Raw genomic sequence first — 21,694 nt, 5'->3', positions numbered from 1 at the left:
AGACAGTTTTGGATGTGTGCAATGCACATTCATGACTCCCACTTCTATTGCCCTAGTACTCCTCTGAGTAACTCTCCTTCCCACAAATCTCCCTCACAGATTCATACTATTCCCCTTGTGACTAACCAACCATAGACCGCATAACTCCTCCCAGATCCACTCCTACCTCCCTACCTACCCAACTTCATATTCTTTTTATTTCTCTCCCAGCCTAGTGAGTTGAATATACTGTATTTTGTTTGGGGATACCTCCTAGAGTGCAGTAAATCTACCATGACCCTTAAAGCAAACTGGCTCTCCTTATTTCAGGAGTTATTAATGGCTGATTTTCCTTGTCTAGGGTCTTTGTCCCCACTTTTGCCCTCAATGCTCTGGTTTTCTTTTACAGGAGCTTGTTTAACATGCTGTCAAAACCACAGGGAGATCATATGTGTAACTCTCCAATTGGTTCAGAAAACACCATTTCATTGTAGTCATCCATCAGCTCTGGCTCTTTTTTTATGGTTTTTACGAGACAGGGTTTCTCTGTATTGTTTTGGAGGCTATTGGTCCAGCCCGGCCTCGAACTCACAGAGATCCACCTGCCTCTGCCTCCCGAGTGCTGGGATTAAAGGCGTGTGCCACCACTGCCCGGCTCAGCTCTGGCTCTTACATAGCTTTCTGTCTCCTCTTATTCCAAGAGTCTTGAGACTTGGGAGGATGGGGTAGGATGTAAATACAATGTTTGGCTTAGTATTCTACAGTTTCTTGTTTTCCACGTGAAGAAAGGTTACAGGTCTTACTGTGTATCCCTATCTCTAGCAAAAAGAAGCTTCTATATGAGGATTAAGAGATATTTTAGTCTGCGGATAGAGCAAGAAGTAATTAGGCATCCATTTCACAACATGAGTAAGTTCTCTCAGATTGCCTATGATGTATCTAAGTGACAGGCTTTTGACTCCAATATTGGTGCAATCTATAGGGTCCATCTTATGGAGTGGTTGGTAATTCAATCAGAAAATGTTTGGTTATTCCCTATAAGATTTGTGTCACTATTTCACCAATGAGTATAGGTTGCTAGGCCAGTCATTATTGTATCCTGTAGGGCTCACAGCTGGGTAAAACTGCTGACTATTTTTCTCTTCTGGAGGTTACATAGCACCTCCCAGTACTCTCAATGCCCTAGGTGTCATGTACATTTCTCCTAGGAATAAATAAACATTTAAACAGAAACAAAACAGGTTAAAAACATACCATAGTATTCCATGTCTGCTTATTTGAATAGGCATTAGTATTGAAACTGTCAGTTTGTTGGTACCATGTAATCATTATTGTAACATGGACCATTGGTGCTGAACAATAGGTCATTTGCCATGTAAATTGCCAAAATGTTCACAATCTTATTTAACTTAGCACATTAAACTGTGTGATGGGGTTCAAGGCTCAGATATTTGTACTTTCACATTGATTTGATAAAAAATGTTAATTTAAAATATCTAAACAATTTCTCCCCCTTGCTACTGTAAACAGTACTAATGGAATTTATTTGGTCCCAATGAGTTAAAAACGACAAATATAAAAGTCATGAAAGGAAGCGCTAGCTAAGGAAAGAGAGGATATTAATAGGAATGAGGAAAGAATAGAGATGGCAGCTGAAGGATGACTATGATCAACAAGCATTATGTGCATGTAGGAAATGCCACAAAGCATCACATTATATATAATTAACATATGATAATAATAAACACTAAATTATAGCAAGCTCTTGTGTGTCTTATTTGTGTATGATAGCCTCTATATCTCCGCTGTAAATGTGTAAAAATCTGTAGCGCTCTGTTGAGAATTGCAGACAAAATAAGAAACAAAGGCAGGGAATCGTATATTGGCATTCAAATATTTTAGCTATTGAGACACTACAGCCTAAGGAGGATCATTCAACATGCATTCAGCATATTTGAACAGCACCAGTCTTTATAGCCAGTAGGGAGAAACTTTATTTAAATTCAATTCCTCAAAGTACAAATACCTTTGTTCAACTTATGCTGTGATTTTAAAAAATTAATAGGTAGTTGTAGTACATTTTATAAGCCTCTCTGTGGATATTGTTGGTTGCTTTGATAGTCTACCATACAAAGTTCATTTAAGACAAGATATTATAGCTTTTCTAAAATGGAACATTTACTTGAAAAGTTACCTTCACATACATGAGTTTTCAATATTTCACTATGTTTTATCATTAGGTAGGATAAATGAAAATATAGTCAAAAGCTAAAATACTACTCAAATAGTTTTTAATGGTTTGTTTTCAAAAATGTAGTTTTTGTAGCATAGATGTCCTTACCATTGACTACTGGGTAAAATAATTATGAAATTAAAAGAAAATCAGGTATTGATAGGCAAAGGGAATTATAGAATTGACTATGCATATTAAACATTTTGGTGTTTCCAAGTGTTATCATAATTGTGCTTCAAACTCTCAATTATAATCTTCTTTAGAATTGTTTATATCAATTCTTTAACTTAAGAGAAGGTGTTTACCAAGAACACATTAAATGCTTGAGGAAATAATTAGTTTCTGTACAAGTGAGGCCTTTACATTCTGAAGATCAGGAACAGTTTGAATCAATATGATATTCACTGTTATAGACTATAGATTGTATATGCGGCATTATGATATTTTACTGCAAATGAATCTACCAACATAGCACATCATAGATTAGAAAATCTATACACATATTTTGGCAGTTAGTTAACTGAAAAAATAACCTGTGAAAAGTTTGACATTGTGTGATTAGTATGGCAAATTGCATCAATAAATGATCTGCTTCATTGACACAGAAATCCCTTTCTTCTTGGCAAATGTGAGGTATTATTAGCTGGGTGAGCTATTGTTTGAAACCATGCTTAATGCTTCAAAGCTTCTGTCATTTTTTTATTAAGTTATTCCCAACAGTAGAGTACCTTTAGTAGAAAATGGTTTTACTTCCTAGACACTTGCATGAAAAGTCTTAATGAATTCATTACCTTCAAATATTGCCCACTACCAAATTTTTGTTAGATATTGTAACACTATACAGTAATGAGTCTAAACATAGCCTATTGGATTTCTCATTAGATTGTGAGCTGAGACAGCACATACACTCAACACTAACATGTAATCCACATTTAACTTTTTTCAGCCTTATGCGCGTTAATGATTTCTACTCTACATGAGAAAGACAAAACAGCATTTCAATGTGCTTATCAACTTAATAAAAGAGCATATTTCTTCTTCATTCTTGAGATAATTCAATTTCATTGCATTAGTTGAAGAGAGTTTCAGTGTAGTTTCACAACTACAACACATGCCCCAGCTCTTCCAATGTTCACAGGGACTTCCTAAAACACAAATAAGAAAAGAAACACTGTCTTTAGCATAACCCAAAATGTTGACTGTTAAAGTCTTCAACTATTTTGACTTAACTTTTGTCTTGTTCTAAACTAAGAAATCTGTAACTCTGATCATTGTTGACTAGAGTGCTAAAAGATCTTGACTACAAGGTTAGTTGCTTTGGGATTCATTTTTACATTTGGAACAATTTGCTCAATTGAAAAAGCACAGATAATGATACTACTACTCAAAGATTTTGTGAGGATTAATTGAAATAATGGATCACGTGACTTTGTCATATATAGTTATACTGTCATTTTCTGTTAGTATTCTTTTATGCTTCAAGTGATCAAAAAAGAGGCAGGGTTAGAGCCAAAGCCAGAATCTAGGACTCTTGGATACTTGTCTACTAAGAAAAGATCTGGCATGTCTGTACAGAGGGAAAATGTGAAATCAATTCCAAATTTAAGCTTTAGCAACTTTTTAAATTCTGAAATATACTAATTTGAAGATTTTTACAATACCTCTTTCCATTCATCTTTCTGAGCATCATATGATTCAACAGTATTCAAATAAGTGTGACCATCATATCCACCAACCACATAGAGTTTGTCTCCAAGGGGGCATACAGCAACGGCATCCCGAGGAACACTCAAAGGTGCCACAGTTGTCCATGAATCACTTTTTGGATCATATCTTAAGAGATATGAGAAAGAAAATGAGAGGTAAAATTCAGTAACATTAAAATGAAAAATAATATGCATTAATAAAATACGTTATTGTGTAGCACATAATTTGAAATATTGAAAAGCAATCTCAAGCATAGGTTTCTATACAAGACAAAAGAATTTTCATTAAAGTAGATGTACACCAAATAACTCTTTGTAGCCACAAGAGGGCGCGCAAAGCATATGGAAAGGAGTACTTTCTTTTCGAAGTACCATGCATTGCTTTAAATCGTACTCAATTCATATATTATATGAATTTGGCATTAAAAACTTCCCATGGAAAGTTTTAAAGTGTACACTTAAAAGATAAAACATTGAATTTAAAAAGTTTGAAAAGTTAAGGAAATTCATATACGTATACATGAAATGCTCTGTAGTCATACTGACCTATTTGCAGAAGCACATTGAAAGTATTTTTTTCATATATCATCCTTTACTAATTATATTAGGATTACATCCTTTAATCTTAGAAAATTCAGTATATATCTAAAATATCTCATTTTTTCGGTTATACACATGTATCTTTAATAGGAAGCTGTGGGAAATAAGTTATATAATCTGCCACTCAGTTTTTTTATCATTTTTTATTTTAATTTTAAATAGCTTGTTTTACATGTCAATCCCAGTTCCCTCTCCCTCCCCTCTTCCCGCACTCCCCTTCCCCCCCTCCCTCCCACCCTATTGCCAAATCCTTCCACATAGGGGATATCTAGAGTCTGTCATTTTACTCTTGGTAGGGTCAAGGCACTCCCCTAAGAGTCCAGGCTGAGAGAGCATCTCTCTTTGTGCTATAGGCACATGAAGACAGTTTGTATACCAGGGATAGACACTGATCCACAGCTCAGGGCCCCATAGGTTGCCCAGGCCTTCTCACTGACACTCACATTTGGGGGGTCCAGATCAGTCCCATGCTGGCCTCCCCACTGTCGGTCTGGGGTCCAAGAGCACTCCCCTGTTCAGATCAGCTGTCTCTGCTGGTTTTGCCAGCCCATTCTTTGCCAATTTGCTCATCACTCCTCTCTCTCTGTCACTGGGTTCCTTGGGTTCAGTTCAGTGATTAGTTGTGTGTTTGCCTCTGCTTCCATCAGTCACAGGATGAAGGCTCCCGGATGGTTATAGACATCAAGTTCATTATCAGGAATGGGCATTCGAGGTGGTCCCTTCACTATTGCTTAGCTTGCCAATTGATGTTATACCTTTAGATCACTCGAGGTCACTCTGGTGCCTGATCAGTCTTCGATCCTATGATTCCCTCTTCCCCCTATTCTACCCCCACCCCCTCAACTTCCTGTTCCCCCATGACCAACTCCCTTCCTCTACTTGTATCTGAATTTGATATCAATTCAATATTTTAATACTATCAGAAAACTATAAATTATCAAGACAACTTCTATGTATCTTATATATTATTGAGTTCCCTTACTGTGTCACCTTAAATTGTTGTGGCATTTTGAAACCTAGAAAAAGAAAATCTACAGTTGATTCTCAATGTGCTGTATTTTCCAAGAAATATTGTAATTGAGGCTGTAGTGAGTCAAATTAAAGTATTTGTGTGGACAATGGGTGAGCAAGAATTCATAGAAAAGTTTCCTTATATATTTACATAGAATCTCAAGTCTTTTATGTTTCTGCATAGTTAAACCTCAAAATATTAATATTATCAGGTTATTGTTTAATTCAGAAAATGTTGAAGTGCTATGGTCTTGTTTTATTTCTTTATTATTGGCATTCTTGAGAACTGAATCTAAGTTCTCTTGTTTTTTAAATCTAAGTTCTTAACATGGTTAACTAGTGTGTTTACTCTACCACTTAGCTATATCCCTGGCCCAAGAAATAATGACTTTTAAGGAGAAAATAAAATTTTTAGTATTTTTAAAACTTGCAAAGACATGGACTGAGTTATCAAGCAACACACTGGCCATCCATCATATTCAATTTAAAATAGCACCACTTATATCACTGTTTTTAAATCTGTTCAGTTTATATAGACATATATCTTAAACACATATTAATTAAAATGGAAATTTCTAATGATACTGAAACCAAGAGATTTAATCATGGGCTCATTGCACACATGATAGAATAATTGGAAATAATTTCTTTGACTTCTTGAAGTGCAATTTTAAATTAATATTATTTAAAAATAAACACTGTTTGGTAACCATCTAAATTAAATGTTTCTATGTTAAATAATGAGTAACAGAATACCAAGATAATGGGCAAGTCAAATCCTTTTTTAAGAAATGATAAAGTCGATTAACAAAACCAGCAGAGACAGCTGATCCGAACAGGGGAGAGCTCTTGGACCCCAGACCAACAGCTGGGAGGCCAGCATAGGACCGATCCAGACCCCCTGAATGTGAGAGTCAATGAGGAGGCCTGGGCTACCTATGGTGTCCTGAGCAGTGGTCAGTGTTTATCCCTCGAATACTAACAGACATCGTGTGTCCATAACACAAAGAGGATTGCTCTCTCTGCCTGGACTCTTAGGGAAGTGCCTGGACCCTACCCTGAATGAAATGATAGACTGTAGATATCCCCTATGTGGAAGGAATTGGCAATAGGGTGGGAGGATGGGGGGGGATGGGGAGATGTGGCAGGAGGGGAGGGAGAGGGAACTGGGATTGAAAAAGAAAAAGAAACAAATAAAGAAAACATAAAAAATAAAGTCAAAAATAAAAGCATTTTTTCTGCTGTGCTGATTAGCTTTTGTCAATTTGACACAAACTGGAATCACTGGAAAATGGGGACTCCAAATAAGGAATTATCTTCATCAGATCGGCCTGAAGCCATTTTCTTGATTAATGACTAATTTGGGGGATTGCACCCCAATTTTGGCAGTACCATCCCAGGGTAGATCCACCTCGGCTGTATAAAAAATATAAGCTCAGTAAACCATGGGGAACAAACTAGTAAGTAGTGATCCTCCATAGTCTCTGCTTCATAGTAAGTAGTGATCCTCCATAGTCTCTGCTTCATAGTAAGTAGTGATCCTCCATAGTCTCTTCTTCATAGTAAGTAGTGATCCTCCATAGTCTCTGCTTCATAGTAAGTAGTGATCCTCCATAGTCTCTGCTTCATAGTAAGTAGTGATCCTCCATAGTCTCTTCTTCATAGTAAGTAGCGATCCTCCATAGTCTCTGCTTCAGTTCTGTCTCCACATTCTTTCTGTAATTCCTAATGTTGCTTCCTCCATGGTGGATTATAACCGATAAAATAAAGTAAGTCCCTTCCCCTGACTGGTCATCAGAGAAGCAAATCAGCAAACTAGAAAACTTCTCTTTCTTTACTGCAATGGCTTTAATTTTATGACATTTGTGTATTTGTGTTTCTCTGTGTGTATGTGTGTGTGTGTGTGTGTGTGTGTGTGTGTATGTATGTGTTAGCAAGGAAATTCCAACATGAATTTATGTCTATGAAGTACAAATTCTACCTGTTCCATGAATTTCTTTAAGGGCATATTCCTTATAATATGTGTGCCTCCTGAGATCCAACTGAAAATTTGTGATACATTAACACTTTTTTAAACTATTTTCATGCCTACAAATGCTGTCTACTTTGAAAGAGAATACAGACATGTTTGTTTTAAGCAACAAATCATGCTAATTGTCTGAGTCAATGTTTTTCACTCAATGAACTTATATTATGGAATATTATTTCAAGATATGTTACATTAGTTTATGCTATGGAACATTTGTTTAATGATGCAAAGATGCGTTCCATACTTTATGTAGCATTTGTTAACTCTAAAGCCGTGTTACTGTGACTGTCTGAAACACCTGATTGGTCTAATAGAGGGATGAATGACCAATATCTAGGCAGGAGAAAGGACAGGTGGGGCTGGCAGACAAAGAGGAAAATGGGAGGGGGGTGAGAGTGAAAGAAGAGCAAGAAAATGAAAAGGAGAGAAGGATGTTGGGCCAGGCACCCAGCCAGCCATGGAGTAAAAAGGAAAGAAGGACAAAGAATATTAAAAGGTAAAATCCCAGAGGCAAACCATAGTTAAAAGGGAAATGCAATAATTTAAGAAAAACTGGCTAGAAACAAGCCAAGCTAAGGCCATGCATTCATAAGTAAGAAAAATCCTTGTGTATTTCTTTGGAACCTGGGTGGCAGACCCCAAAGAGTAAAAGGTAAAAATCAAACAAACAAACACATTTTGAAATACTAACTTGGCCCCAAATTTCCATGTAGGGCCTGAGTAAATTACAAAAAAAAATAAACAAAAAACAAAACAAGCAAAAACTGACATAGTTCCTTTAATAGTTTCTGCCTTATAACAAGTCCTTGAGCAGCCAGTATGTTAAGTTTGAAAAATAAAGAGCTACGTTATAAAAAAAAAACCAACAAAACAAACAAACAAACAAAAATGCCTGCTGCAGCATGAGAATCAGCATTCTAGTGGTCCAGTCGGGTGGTGGGGGGCATTGAATGCAGTTCTTGGTCAAACATACCTGACTGATCTGGGGCCTGTGAGCGTTAAATTTGACCCTCACATACCAAAGGAGAGATGCAGAGCCAACAACAAAAGCCACTGCAGAGGTTCTAGCTGTGTGTCTTGTCCATTTAAAGGTTCAGGCAGTCAAAAAAGGCAAAAAGATACACAGTAAAAGAGATCCAGATGGAAAAACCTCTAAAGAGGTTACAGTGTGTTAAACAATGTGTGTAGGCTTCAGAAAAGAGAAAGTATATAGACATATTAAAATAGTTTCAAAATAATAATCAAGTCTTTAAAGCCAGAAGTAAAGTAATATAAAAAATAAGCTATGTAGAGATAGGAAATACACAGGGAGTCTGGATCCAGTAAGTGGCTGTATTGACCTTGAATTTTCTAAGCAAATGACAGCTTCTGACAGACATGGGATTGTGAACTGCTAAGTTGAACCAACCTAAGTACGTATGGCTATATTAACTTATGAAGAAATAAAAATGCATTGCTTTGGAGAAAGATTTTGCTTTTATTTCCTTAGGAAATGAAAGGCTGTGAATTCCAGGCTGATATGGATCAAGTTGATTTGGAAAGAACTCCTGAATACTGACAGGTGATATACATCAACAAAAGTTACCACCAGTGTTCCCAGGACTTGGCAATTATCTCAATTTTCTCAGGGATCTCAGGGTAAAAATGCCTTTTCCCACAGTAAACAGGAAGCAGTCTGGAAAACACTATGCTCACAATACCAAGGGTTGGAATATGTAGTTGTTGGTTATTTGGTGGGTTATAGATGTTTGTTATCATTTAGGGGAATATAGGAATATAGGATAAAAAGACAACTATTAATCTCAGATATTTTGTATTGACATGGATTTTGGCATATTGGTATAAATTTAAAGTTTTTTGTTATACTGTATATGTATAGTTCTACAATTGTTTGGTATATTGTGCTTATACTGCTTGTTTAAAAATGCAATGCATAATTAAGAAGTGGGGTTAGTAGTTAATCTATAATGATCAAACTTTTAGTAACATTAGTTATGTTTTCAAGGTTAAACAGGTATATTTTACAGATTATTTTTAAAACACTTCAAAGACCTACAGAAAATGACATTTAAGATGCTTAATAACCTAAGGTTTTTCATGACAATGAGAAGTATCTGCTCCTGGCAGGAACAATTTACTTTATAAAAGGATTATGGGCATGGAAGAAAGCCCATAGGGAGTTTGCTTTCAATGTGGCAAGTGTAGCATACAACAAAATACTGTTGAACTTTGACAAGGCAAGACAGTCCTTCGAGATCCCTACTTCTTCTAAGAGTTGACCAAATATTCCGCAGGACATAGAGGAAAGCGCTCACAGATTTGCCAATACTAGGGAGGATAGTACTTCAATTTTCCTGTTTCACTAAAATGTCTGTCAGATATTCAAGGCCAATAGGCTGAAGATGGCCCCATCATTGCAGAAGAATATTTGGTAACTGTTGAGGCAAACAGATGTCTCTGTTGTTAGGTAATATTACATCCTTCTGGGGATTGGGTAGAGTTATAATTTTCTTTATATATAATAAAAAGTAAACTAGGTATAGAATTTTAGAATCTCTAAGGTAAGATAGATAATGGAGTATTTTCTCTGAATTTACTAAATACAAATGGACTGAATTTTAAATGTAAATGTAATGATAAATGTTTTGCTGCATGTAATTTTTACTATGGTGAAGTTAAAACCTTTCAGTTTTATTTAGACAAAAGATGAAAATGTTATGGAATATTAGTTTAAGATGCATTACATTCATTTATACAGTGGAGTATTTGTTTAGTGATGCAAAAATTGCTGTATTTATTTAAGTTGCATTTGTTTAACTCAGTAAAACTGTGTTACTTCGACTGTGTAAACGACCTGATTGTTTTAATAAAGAGCTCAACATCCAACAGCTAGGCAGGAGAGGGATAGGTGGGGTTGCCAGAGAGAAATAAATAAGAGAAGAGAGAACACTGAGAAAAGGAGAAGAGAGGATACCAGGGGCCAGCCCCCAGCCATGCAGTTAGCCACAGAGTAAGAAGGAAAGAAAGATATATGGAATAAAGAAAGGTAAAAAGCCCACAGGCAAAACATAGTTAAAGAGACACAGGACACTTTAAGTTAGAAAAGCGGGCTAGAAAGAAGCCAAGCTAAGACTGGGCATTCATATGTAAGAATATATCTCCCTGTTTATTTGTGACCTGGGTGGAAGGCCCCCAAAGAGCAAAGAGTAAAAACAAACAACTACAAACTTAGCTTTGAATGGGGAAATTCTTATTGCAATAAGTAAGGTCCTTATTCAGAAAACTAAATTAATTGTATTTGAAATTCTTCCTATATTTTTGGCAGTAGTTTTCTTTTTATCAATTTGACAACTGAGTTCAGAAACAGTAAACTTAATTTGATTTGAATCTCATGAGTTGGTTGATACCTTTTCATAAAAAGTCCTTAACTCTTTTCTCTCTTTTATGTCACTACTTTATAATGTAACCAGACAAGTATATTTCATAAGGTTATATAGTAAATTTTAAAAACTTTTAACAAAATACTTTTTGTTTAAGCATATGTGTAGAATGTTACAAAGAACAAATCTACTTAAAAAACCAATATACCAGACTACATTCTAGTAGCTTCAAAATTTTCTCATTAAAGAAAAGTCCAAATAAGCACATGTGTAAAAACTTACCTTTCTACACAGTCAGAAAGCCTGGAGCAATGGTTAGGAGCAGGGGCATCATGTCCCCCTACAACATACAAGTATCCATTGTGTGTTGCAACGCCTACACCTCCACGTCTTTTGGACATGGGAGCACAGAGACTCCACTTGTTAGTATGTGGGTCGAAGTACTCCATTGACTTGAGGCAGGAACTTCCATCACGCCCACCAATAGCATAGAGTCTAGGAAAATATATATCCATATGTGTGCACATATTCACACAAAATTCATTTACAACAATAGTAATGAAGGTATTTATATTTTCTCACATTTCATTATTTCTATTCTTTTTTTTTTTTTTTTTGGTTTTTACAAGACAGGGTTTCTCTGTATTGTTTTGGAGGCTATCGGCCCAGCCTGGCCTCAAACTCACAGAGATCCACCTGCCTCTGCCTCCTGAGTGCTGGGATAAAAGGCGTGCACCACCACCGCCCGGCCATTATTTCTATTCTTATCCATCTCTATTTGCAACAGAAAGGTTGGGTTTCTGAATCGGTATTTATCTGTGGCAATTGCTAAAGCCTAAGTCTATGCCAAACATCCCTCTTTTATTTTTTTGTCAAAGTAAACTTATCTTCCCAATAAAAAGGACTTGGAAAATAATTATATACAGAAAGCTCAAAGATACCAAGAGGTTTTATCTTTGTATGTGGTCCCAACAATCAGTTTCAAAAAGTTGTAGTTATAAGAGGTCCTTCTTCTTCACTTCACATGTTCTGTGACATATGAATTGTTTAATATGAAATATTTTTCCTGAAAGATGTTTATATCTTTCTAAAGAAATAGAATAGAATTTAGAAGGTGGATTTCCCTTAGTAAGAAAATGTAGCTATTAAACTTTACTTGGTAACTTATAAATGACAATTATTTTAATATACAATGCTTTAATTTAAATTTTATACTGCAATAATAAATATGATAAACATTTATTAAACCACATGCTTGAAGGTTGCTTTCACACTGAATTTAAAAGAAAAGAAACTCAGTAAAACAAAATGAAATAAATTCAAGTTGATGATTTGAGTCTGGTGTGATGTATAGAGGAGGTTATAGAACACAATCAATTGATATCATCAGATTAGATCAGACAGTTTACGATTATGAGAAAACCCAAAATGTTATGAATAGGGACCTCCACACTCTCACAGCCTAGATACACGGGGGAGGGCCTAGGCCCTGTCCCAAATGATGTGATAGACTTTGATGATCCCTCATGGAAGGCCTCACCCTCCCTGGGGAGTGGATGGGCAATGAGATGGGGGATGTGGGAGAATAGGAGGGAGAGGGAACTGGGATTTGTATGTAAAATAAGATTGTGACTAATTTAAATAAATTTTATTAAAAATGAATTTTGCTTTAAATATTTCCTATTTCTTTTTGTGTTGAGTTCTAAAATATACTTTTGCTGACTTTTTGCTGAGGTCATTCATACGTTCAGGTTGCTTTATGCATAGTAGTACAGAATCACATAGATGTCAATAAAATACTTAATGAATTATTTAATGTCTGGAGACTGGTTACCCTATTGTCTGAAATTTCTATCATGTAATCTATCCTATATGCTACCTTAAGCACTTTCATGTCTCTTAAAACAAACATATATGTAGCATTATGCAGACTAATTATGCTATATTTACTAATATATGTATATTTACATATATATTAATGTGAAAACAATTAATGAAAAAGAGGCCATAAACTTGAAAGAAAGAAATTAAATGTATATGGAACAGTTTGCGGGGAGGACAGGGAAGAGTAAAATGATATAATTAAAATATCAACAATAAAAGAAGAAATAAAGAAAAGCATTATAATTATGTGGTAATAATTCAATGCATGGATGCATCGTTAGAACTTATTAGCTTGTTTTCACGATATCAGGAAAAAGTAAATCTTCAGGAAGTACAAATCCAGATGGAACTGACTACTAATAAACTCTAAACTCTCAGAAGAGAGGTTGCTGAACAAAAACTTATCTTATTCATAAATATAGGCAGACAAACCTTTTTATAGATTTAGAGTAGATAGCATTGGAAAATGTGCCATTTACATAGGGTAAATTGGAATTGACTATCTACATCAGAGTTCCTCAAATTCAGGTGTATACATTTTTCCTAAAGATCTCATCAAAATGCAGATTCTGACTCTTTTGAGATAAGGCTAAGAGGAAAAAATTATCACAAAAATGCTCATATTTGTAGTTCCTGGACCATAATTTTTAATAGAGAAAATCAATAAAATACCTAGTAAAGCATTTAATGTTGACAACTATTTTCCATCATAATGAATGGAATTTCTACAAATGATATTTATAATTGTTAATAAGGCTCTTCCTGTAAGCGACCTGAGGTAACCTGCGAAGATGGTTCGCTACTCTCTCGACCCGGAAAACCCTACAAAATCATGCAAGTCAAGAGGTTCAAATCTCCGGGTTCACTTTAAGAATACCCGTGAAACTGCCCAGGCCATCAAGGGTATGCACACCCGAAAAGCCACCAAATACCTGAAGGATGTCACTTTGAGGAAGCAATGTGTGCCGTTCCGGCAGTACAATGGTGGAGTCGGCAGATGCGCCCAGGCCAAACAGTGGGGCTGGACACAGGGTCGGTGGCCAAAAGAGAGTGCTGAATTTTTGCTGCACATGCTTAAAAATGCAGAGAGTAATGCTGAGCTTAAGGGTCTAGACGTAGATTCTCTGGTCATCGAGCACATCCAGGTGAACAAAGCACCTAAGATGCGTCGACGAACTTACAGAGCTCACGGCCGGATTAACCCATACATGAGCTCCCCCTGCCACATCGAGATGATCCTCACAGAAAAGGAACAGATTGTTCCAAATCCAGAAGAGGAGGTTGCACAGAAGAAAAGGATATCCCAGAAGAAACTGAAGAAGCAGAAACTTATGGCACGGGAATAAATTGAGCATAAAATAAATGCAGATCAAAGTAAAAAATAAGTAAATAAAAATAATTGTTAATAAGGATATTCTGATAATGTAGAATGTTTATTGATTGATGATCATAACACAGATACTCTGTATTACATGGTCTGGTAGAAAAGACCTTGTCTATTTAAGCTTACTTGTTATTTAATGCAACAACTCCAACTGTGCTTCTAGGAGTTGACATGCTGGCCACATAGTTCCATTGACGTCCATCAGGATCCCATCTTTCTACAGTATTTAGATAACTCCATCCATCATGACCTCCAACAGCATACATTGGTCCTTCAAGTGTGGCTACACCTAAAAAACATAACAGTATGAGGGGTTGCCTATGTATGCCTCATGCAATAAATGTATTTTCACTTTCAAAGCAAACAACTGCTTAAAACAAACTTTGTGTTTTGATCTGAAATAGTTTTCTGTCCATGTGAATTGATTCTTATATGAGGCTAAATACAGTCTTCTGATCTCCAAGGCACTATTTGCATATTCATTAACTAACATATAGACACATTTGTTACACATAATTTAAAAATAAACTTAAAAGTGTACTGTGTAAGAAAAATGTAAGTCTAATACTCTATTTTCAAATACCATGATATTTAAAGCACATGGAACATAGTATAAAGAAAACAATGTACCTTGACAAATATTCAGGAGAATTAAAGTTCCTCAATATTCTACACAACCTTACTCATTCTTATATTGGCATATAATACACTGCTTTAATTATACTTTAGAGCTCTGATCAGCAAAAGTGCTAATCATAAATACATTTATCCTGGACCTGTATCCAAAATATTTTAATGAATGCAAATTTACTTGTGACAGAGGCATGATTTTCTAACTAGAACTTACAAGAATTACCATTGTCAAAAGTTTTATACTCTCAGCTGAGCTTAGAGAAAATGGTCTGTTGCTTTTTACATTCTCTACAAAACATCCTTTCTGAAAATAATTATCGTCTATGAAATTGAACCCTTTCAAAAGTTGCGAGAAGGGACATAGAATTAAAATATACATGCTACCATTGAAGATTTTCATGGTTTGCTCAGGTTTGCTTAACCTTCCCAGAACTTTTAAGACACTGTAATTCTTAAAATAACCCCTCATAAACTGCTGATAAATCTAATGTGAAAATAATCCCTGTGCATTTTTGAAAAATTATATAGCATTAAACATCTTACCAAGTCCATGCCTATGCGTTGACATAGGAGGCATCACAAGCCAGGTTTTGCTAACTGGATTAAAACATTCCACAGTGTTCAAAGTTTTTAAGCCATCTCTTCCTCCCACAACATATAGTTTGTTATCAACAACTGCAACCCCAAACTGAAGTCTACGACCACTCATAGTGCCGATGTGGATCCAACTGTTGGTTCTGAGGTCGTACTTCTCAATTGTAGTAGTACCTGTTAAAGGTGTAATTAGCAATGATAAAACCATGTTAAAATTCTAAGTTGTGTTATTTCATATTATGTTTTTTAATTTACAACATAGCAACAGAAAAGAGAGCTCAAATCAAATGAACTAGCTCAGATAACAACACTAACTGAAATATAAGGCCAGAAGCCATAACTCTTCCACTTTTGAGTTAAACTGGAAGGCTGAGCAGAAAATAGTATAGTATATGTTGCTTATGTCATCAAAATATGGTTTTGATGCTAATATTAAATATAACATGAAATAAAATTGTGGCTATAATAAAAAACCCATATTTTGGATTCTGTTATTGCATATTCATGTAAAATGTTGGTTGAATTACTATTCACTCCTATAGTTTACTGAAGCCAGTGAATTGAAGTTTTAATTATGATAATTCTTTACTTTGTATTTTCCTGTAATTTAAGAATTTCTTTGTTGTATGTATATAGATGTAGTGTTTAAAATTATTGAAAACTTATTCAACATTAGATGGCTGACTAAACAATCAGGAGTAAAATTTCCTTTCATGTACGTTTTTGGCATTGTTTCTCAGAATTTTCCATGGTAGTAATGTGAAGAATTGGGCTAAGGTTATAAAATTCTGAAGAATTACCTCATTGGTGAATGTTTTCATTTAAACATCTGAAGTACCAGTTTAGTGAAGTAGTACATTCTGACTAGTGCAATGGTAAATTCTAACTAATATAGTGATGCATTTTTCACCTCTGTAAACAATGTATTTTGTCATTCACTCAAAGTTGCTGCTGAGTGTGTTCATTTAATACTGATTTTTCACAATGGCTAGGCTTCTAATAAAAAATGAAAGTTGGTTGAATTAGTATTTAGTCCTATAGTTTAATACAGGGACAAGCACTACACTTCCCACATGTTCTTTACTGGTAGATTTGTTATAAAAATACTTCATTGAAACAATGAAATTTAACTTAATATCTGCAATGCCACTGACAGTTGTAAGGCTATGGCCTCGGGGCACACATAAAGGTAAAAGTTAAGCAGAGCACAAATTGTATCCATAGCTAATTTCTTTTTATTTAGGTCATCTTTTCTGCACTATGTATAGACAGATGACACAGTTTAAACTGAAATACATACAAATTCCTACATGATTTCAAATCCAGTTTTCTGTGACTTTTTTGTATTTTTTGAGACAGGGTTTCTCTGTATTGTTTTCGATGCTGTACTGGAACTCGCTCTGTAGACCAGGCTGGCCTCGAAATCACTAAGATCTGCCTGCCTCTGCCTCCCGAGTGCTGGGATTAAAGGTGTGCGCCACCAACACCTGGCTTCTGTGACTGTTTTTATGTTTGTATAATTATTACCATTTTCACTAATATTCTTGTCATTCTTCTGATTTATTTTTTGTTTTCAATGAGTAAAAATTATCATAGTCAATTTAGTTTAGAATTCAAAATTAAGCTATGCTAATTATTAAGAAAATATAGAGAGAAATGGAAAGGTAATAGGTTAGGAAATTCGACAAGTCTATTTTAGCTAGCTATCACAAAAATAATTGAGCTTGAAATATTTAGATACCTACTTTGTGCAGGATCAGTTTGCCAGAGCATTAGGCTAGCTACAGATGGTAAGGTTTTTTTGTTTGTTTGTTTTAATTTCCTTAATTCAACAACAAAAGTTTTGACTAGTAGTTAAATATCTTAAACTTTAAAGAATTTCTCAATTCCTGCTCAGCTTCACTGATAATTCAAATATTTGAATTTTGAAATTTGACTCAGATGTTGATTGTAGCTTTCTGACGGTTCTTTTATGACACATTGTAGTCACTAAAGTTAACTTCAGACATTTGTGTGATATCTGTATTTGATTGTACTTTTTAGTTTTTATATGATACAGAAGCAAAATTAAATAACATAGTACTATTTTCCTAGACATTGATAGGTAAAATTTCAGAAGGCATCTTTAAGGTAACTACTGAAATGATATATTATAAGGAAATTCATACATGACACTGCGAATAAAAACTGTACTGATAAACACTTTTGAATATAACACTGATTTTTATAAGCAGATGTGCTACCCTTTACATGTTTTGTGCTTACTACTTAGATTTTTGTACCTAGTTCTTTACTGTTTTATTGTTGCTCATAAGTTCTTACTCTGGTTTTTCAAGAACCTGAAACCATAAAGAGAAGGGAAGGTTTTGCTAGTATCCCTTCTAGAATAGTTACCATACACATAGAGGATCATAGACTTTTAGTAAGAATTTGTTCAGTATCATTTCAAGATTATCTAATCTTAAATTCACCAAAGTAGAAGTAATAGAAGCTCTCTTGTAGTATTATTGTCAGACTTATGAAGTGTATTCCAAAGGTACTTGAAACTACTAGCTCTTATTATTTTCCTAATAGTTGGCAACTTTCCATAGAGCTTTATATGTTATCACTATATACCAAGACCCTCAAAATGAAAGGCATTAACCTAGCACGTGTAAAGCCATGGACTGATTGCCAGCACAGGAAGAAAAACATGACAAAAAATGATAATTGCAGTTGTGTTTTACACATAGTGCCTTCAGCTTTTAAATTAAGTACCAAGAAGCTGTTAATGTTATTCTATTTGGTGCAATGAAGTCAGGTATAGTGGTTCATGTCAGTAATGCGAGCACTTCGGAGGCTGATGAAGGAGGACTGCCATTAATTTTTAGATCAGCCTAATCTATGGCAGAAAAACTGAACCAAAAAAACAGGACAATATAAAAGCAATAATATGCCAAACCATCAAACCTGAAATTAATTATGATATCCTATAGCAGTTGGTATTTTCTGAAGAACACTAGTTATATGAGGTAGTTTCCACAATTTGGAAATAATTCCATCAACAACTTCATTTTCAATGGTGTTAAAATTTCTAGTTTAGGTATTAAATACTAGTCTATAATATGGCAATATTTAAGGTGTTTGCATTAGAAAAATTGATAAGATGATCAGTAGTTACTCTCACAATGAATTGTTTGCTCTCACAGTACTCTGCTAGTTGTCATGAAAGCAGGCGTTTACCAAGCAAAAATCAGACAGAAGATGAGAAAAGATAATAGAGAAGGGAATAATAATGAAAACCCTACATTATAGGTACAAAAGAAAGTGTCATAATGAAACTACTTATTCTACAATTAATATTAATGGACACTAATAAAAATCAAAGTTGCTTCTCTATATATTCTTTTATATTTTTTCTTTCTTTCTTTTTGTTTCTTCCAGCTCATAAATTTTTATCATTTTAAATTTCCCAGACGCAGATACTCTGTTACAGTAATAGAAAATTCATCAAGTGAATAAGCTTCGTAATTAATTGGCATATTTCATATGTTCTATTCCAATTTCCAATGGAAATAATAGGTTGTTTTTATGATAAACCTGCATGTTAAAAGGTCTTTTTGTCAATCTGTCAAATGAAATTTGAGCTTATGATTTATCAGTATGGTTATTTTAGTCACAATAAACTCTTATTCATAAAATCCTTGCTTCAATTTGGAGAGATGATTCACCTGCCAAGAGCAACAGCTACCCTCTCACAGGACCCAGATTCTATTCCCAACACCCACATGAAGGCTCAAAACCACCTGTAACTCCATTCCAAGGGATCTGATCTCTCTTCTAGTCTTCTGCAGATTATACTCATAAGCTCCAAACATGCAAATGATTCACAAACATGCATGAAAACAAAACACCCTTGTATATAATATAAAATAATAAAAATAAATATTTGATTTGTTATTTTGGTCAAAAGAATTTTAAGAAAGAAAAGGTCTCATGCATATAGCAAAGACATAAACAAAAATATGTTCAAGAAGGGGAAGTGCAATGGCTTCAAAAACTGCTTATTTAATTTCATGGAATAATTATTCACATGAAATCAATATTTTATTGAAAATTTGAATTGACAATCTTTTTGTTAGAACATCACTGTTTTTTGTAATTAGTCTTTAAGCACGTAGCAGAGTTGAGAGCAGTAGCTAGACTTCACTATTACATTTGTGCAAAAAGACATTTGCTTGTACTTATCTTTTTGAAAAAAGGATATACAAACTGGCAGGCCGTTAGACAGATACATTTTTCCTTAAAAATTGACAGGGAGCCGGGCGTTGGTGGTGCACGCCTTTAATCCCAGCACTCAGGAGGCAGAGGCAGGTGGATCTCTGTGAGTTCGAGGCCAGCCTGGTCTACAGAGTGAGTTCCAGGACAGCCTCCAAAGCCACAGAGAAACCTTGTCTCGAAAAAACAAAAAAAAAAATATATGACAGGGAAAAACTGAATGTTCAAACCAAAAATTGTGTTTATAAAGTAAAATGCCTATTAAGTATGAAGTCAGGGGTAATTAACACATTATGATTCAAAAGATGAAGAGGAAAATGAGGTCATAAAATCACAAAACTACCCTAGTTATGAAAATCAGCTTCAGATACACTTACTTAACAAGGATTAATATCATCCTCACAACGTGGAGGCTGTTAGAAATATCTCTTCTTTTTTCAAATGGAGATATTTTCCCAATTAATTAATGTGTTGCTTTTACCTTTAGCAGCATCCATACCTCCCACAGCATAAAGTGCTCCAACAGTTGATTTTCTAGGTTTTGTACGAGGACTTTGCAACATAGATCTTCTCTCAGGCAAGAGATGATACTTCATAGCTTCCATTAGTAGCTTCTGACACTCCAGATCATCAGTAAACATTGAACTGTTTTCCAGATCTGCAAGTAACTGGAAAGTAATGATGCATGGCACATATATCAGGAGTCCAACATCAGAAAGAGCATGGTTTATATCTATAACATGAAAGACTAAGTATGGAAAAGACACATAAAAAGAATTGCCAAAAGTAATCAAAGAGACTAACTATAACCACACATATTTGAGTATATTCATTTACTGTTTGTAGCTAATGCAAGTAGTTTATATTTCTGTGTATTTGAGCTATCAATGGTGTACTGTATCTTTATCAATATGTTGCAGGATTATTCTGTAAGCAAATGCTCTTTAAAGTGAGCTAATGTACATATGTGAGTAATTACTAGCCAAGACCATCAAAAGTGAGTGATACTGTCATTACCTGATGTAATTTAGATCATAAGTAAAATATTGCTCCCAAGATAAAGAACTGAAGAAGACTTATGGACATGTTTCAGAATATTGTCATGCATTATACTTTATTCTTTTCTTTGAACTTTTGGATCCACACTGGTGTAGTACATCAAAATAGCAAACAAGTTTGCTGGACTAAAATTGCTAATCTCATCCCATAAGATTTCCTTCTTTTTCTTGTTAACTTTAGTTCTCATCCCATAAGATTTCCTTCTTTTTCTGGCTAACCTTAGTTTTGCTTTATTTCAACTTGTAATTCTCTGGTGAATCAATATTTTGATTTGCCTGATAAACTGCAGACATTTCTTTAAAATGGTCTTCAAAACAGATTAGAATACTAAGTTATAATTTTGTTATAAAATATCTATAGATTTATAATCTTCATATATTTTACTTCTGTAGTGTTCATTCAGAATGTACAAATTTGTCTGAGAATGCCTACACACCCATATCATTTCCTATTATTAGCATTATCAGGAAATTTCCAAATAAAATATATTTTGGACATAAAGCATCATTTAAGTTGAGAAAGCAAAGGTTGTATGATTAGGTATCACACAATTCCTTCACTCTAATACAGAGAAGTTTAAACTAATACCTCCTAAAAATATAAACTCTATATAAAGAATTGTAAATATAAGAGTTTTGGATACACAAGTGCTTCTCAGGTTTTCACATGCCTAAAAAAATCTGATGCATAGGTTAAGGTATATATTATTAAGCTTTATTTCAGACAGTGATTTGGCTGGTCGGGGTAGAGCCTAAGAAATTACATACTAAAAAGTTCATAGAGAACATCTTGCTGCTGTTCTGAGGCCACTTTATGCATCATTAAATTATAGAATCTAGTAATTTGCCTAGATTCTCATGTTCACACAATAATAAATTTTTTACAAATTCTGAAATTTATCTATCAGTTCTTTATTTAGAATCTTGAAAACAACATTGTATATCT

General features: G+C 34.6%; 2 protein-coding genes across 3 annotated transcripts in view; one reads left to right on the top strand and one right to left on the bottom strand.

Annotated features, from left to right (window-relative positions):
* Nucleotides 1–1,955: 1,955 nt before the first annotated feature.
* Klhl4 (kelch like family member 4) overlaps nucleotides 1,956–21,694 on the bottom strand; it is a 64,555-nt gene continuing 44,816 nt past the window's right edge. The window contains exons 6-11 of one of the 2 annotated variants that reach the window (XM_005082981.4): nucleotides 20,172–20,358; nucleotides 15,383–15,607; nucleotides 14,333–14,495; nucleotides 11,221–11,433; nucleotides 3,874–4,045; nucleotides 1,956–3,357 (exon numbers count right to left, since the gene is read on the bottom strand). In XM_005082981.4, coding sequence (XP_005083038.1) covers nucleotides 3,298–3,357; nucleotides 3,874–4,045; nucleotides 11,221–11,433; nucleotides 14,333–14,495; nucleotides 15,383–15,607; nucleotides 20,172–20,358 — 1,020 coding nt within the window. In that variant the 3' untranslated portion in view covers nucleotides 1,956–3,297. The remainder of the gene's footprint in view (nucleotides 3,358–3,873; nucleotides 4,046–11,220; nucleotides 11,434–14,332; nucleotides 14,496–15,382; nucleotides 15,608–20,171; nucleotides 20,359–21,694) is intronic. The other variant, XM_013122718.3, reaches the window with a different exon arrangement.
* LOC106022229 (60S ribosomal protein L17-like) lies at nucleotides 13,583–14,204 on the top strand. The gene has a single exon (XM_040744354.1). The coding sequence runs from the start codon at nucleotides 13,614–13,616 to the stop codon at nucleotides 14,166–14,168; it is 555 nt and encodes a 184-aa protein (XP_040600288.1). The 5' UTR covers nucleotides 13,583–13,613; the 3' UTR covers nucleotides 14,169–14,204.

The sequence above is a fragment of the Mesocricetus auratus genome, unplaced genomic scaffold (genome assembly GCF_017639785.1).
Source record: "Mesocricetus auratus isolate SY011 unplaced genomic scaffold, BCM_Maur_2.0 Super-Scaffold_100003, whole genome shotgun sequence".
In the NCBI taxonomy this organism is placed as follows: Eukaryota; Metazoa; Chordata; class Mammalia; order Rodentia; family Cricetidae; genus Mesocricetus; species Mesocricetus auratus.
The sequence above is the reverse complement of the archived record's forward strand: the minus strand, read 5'-3'. Positions and strand labels throughout refer to the sequence as shown.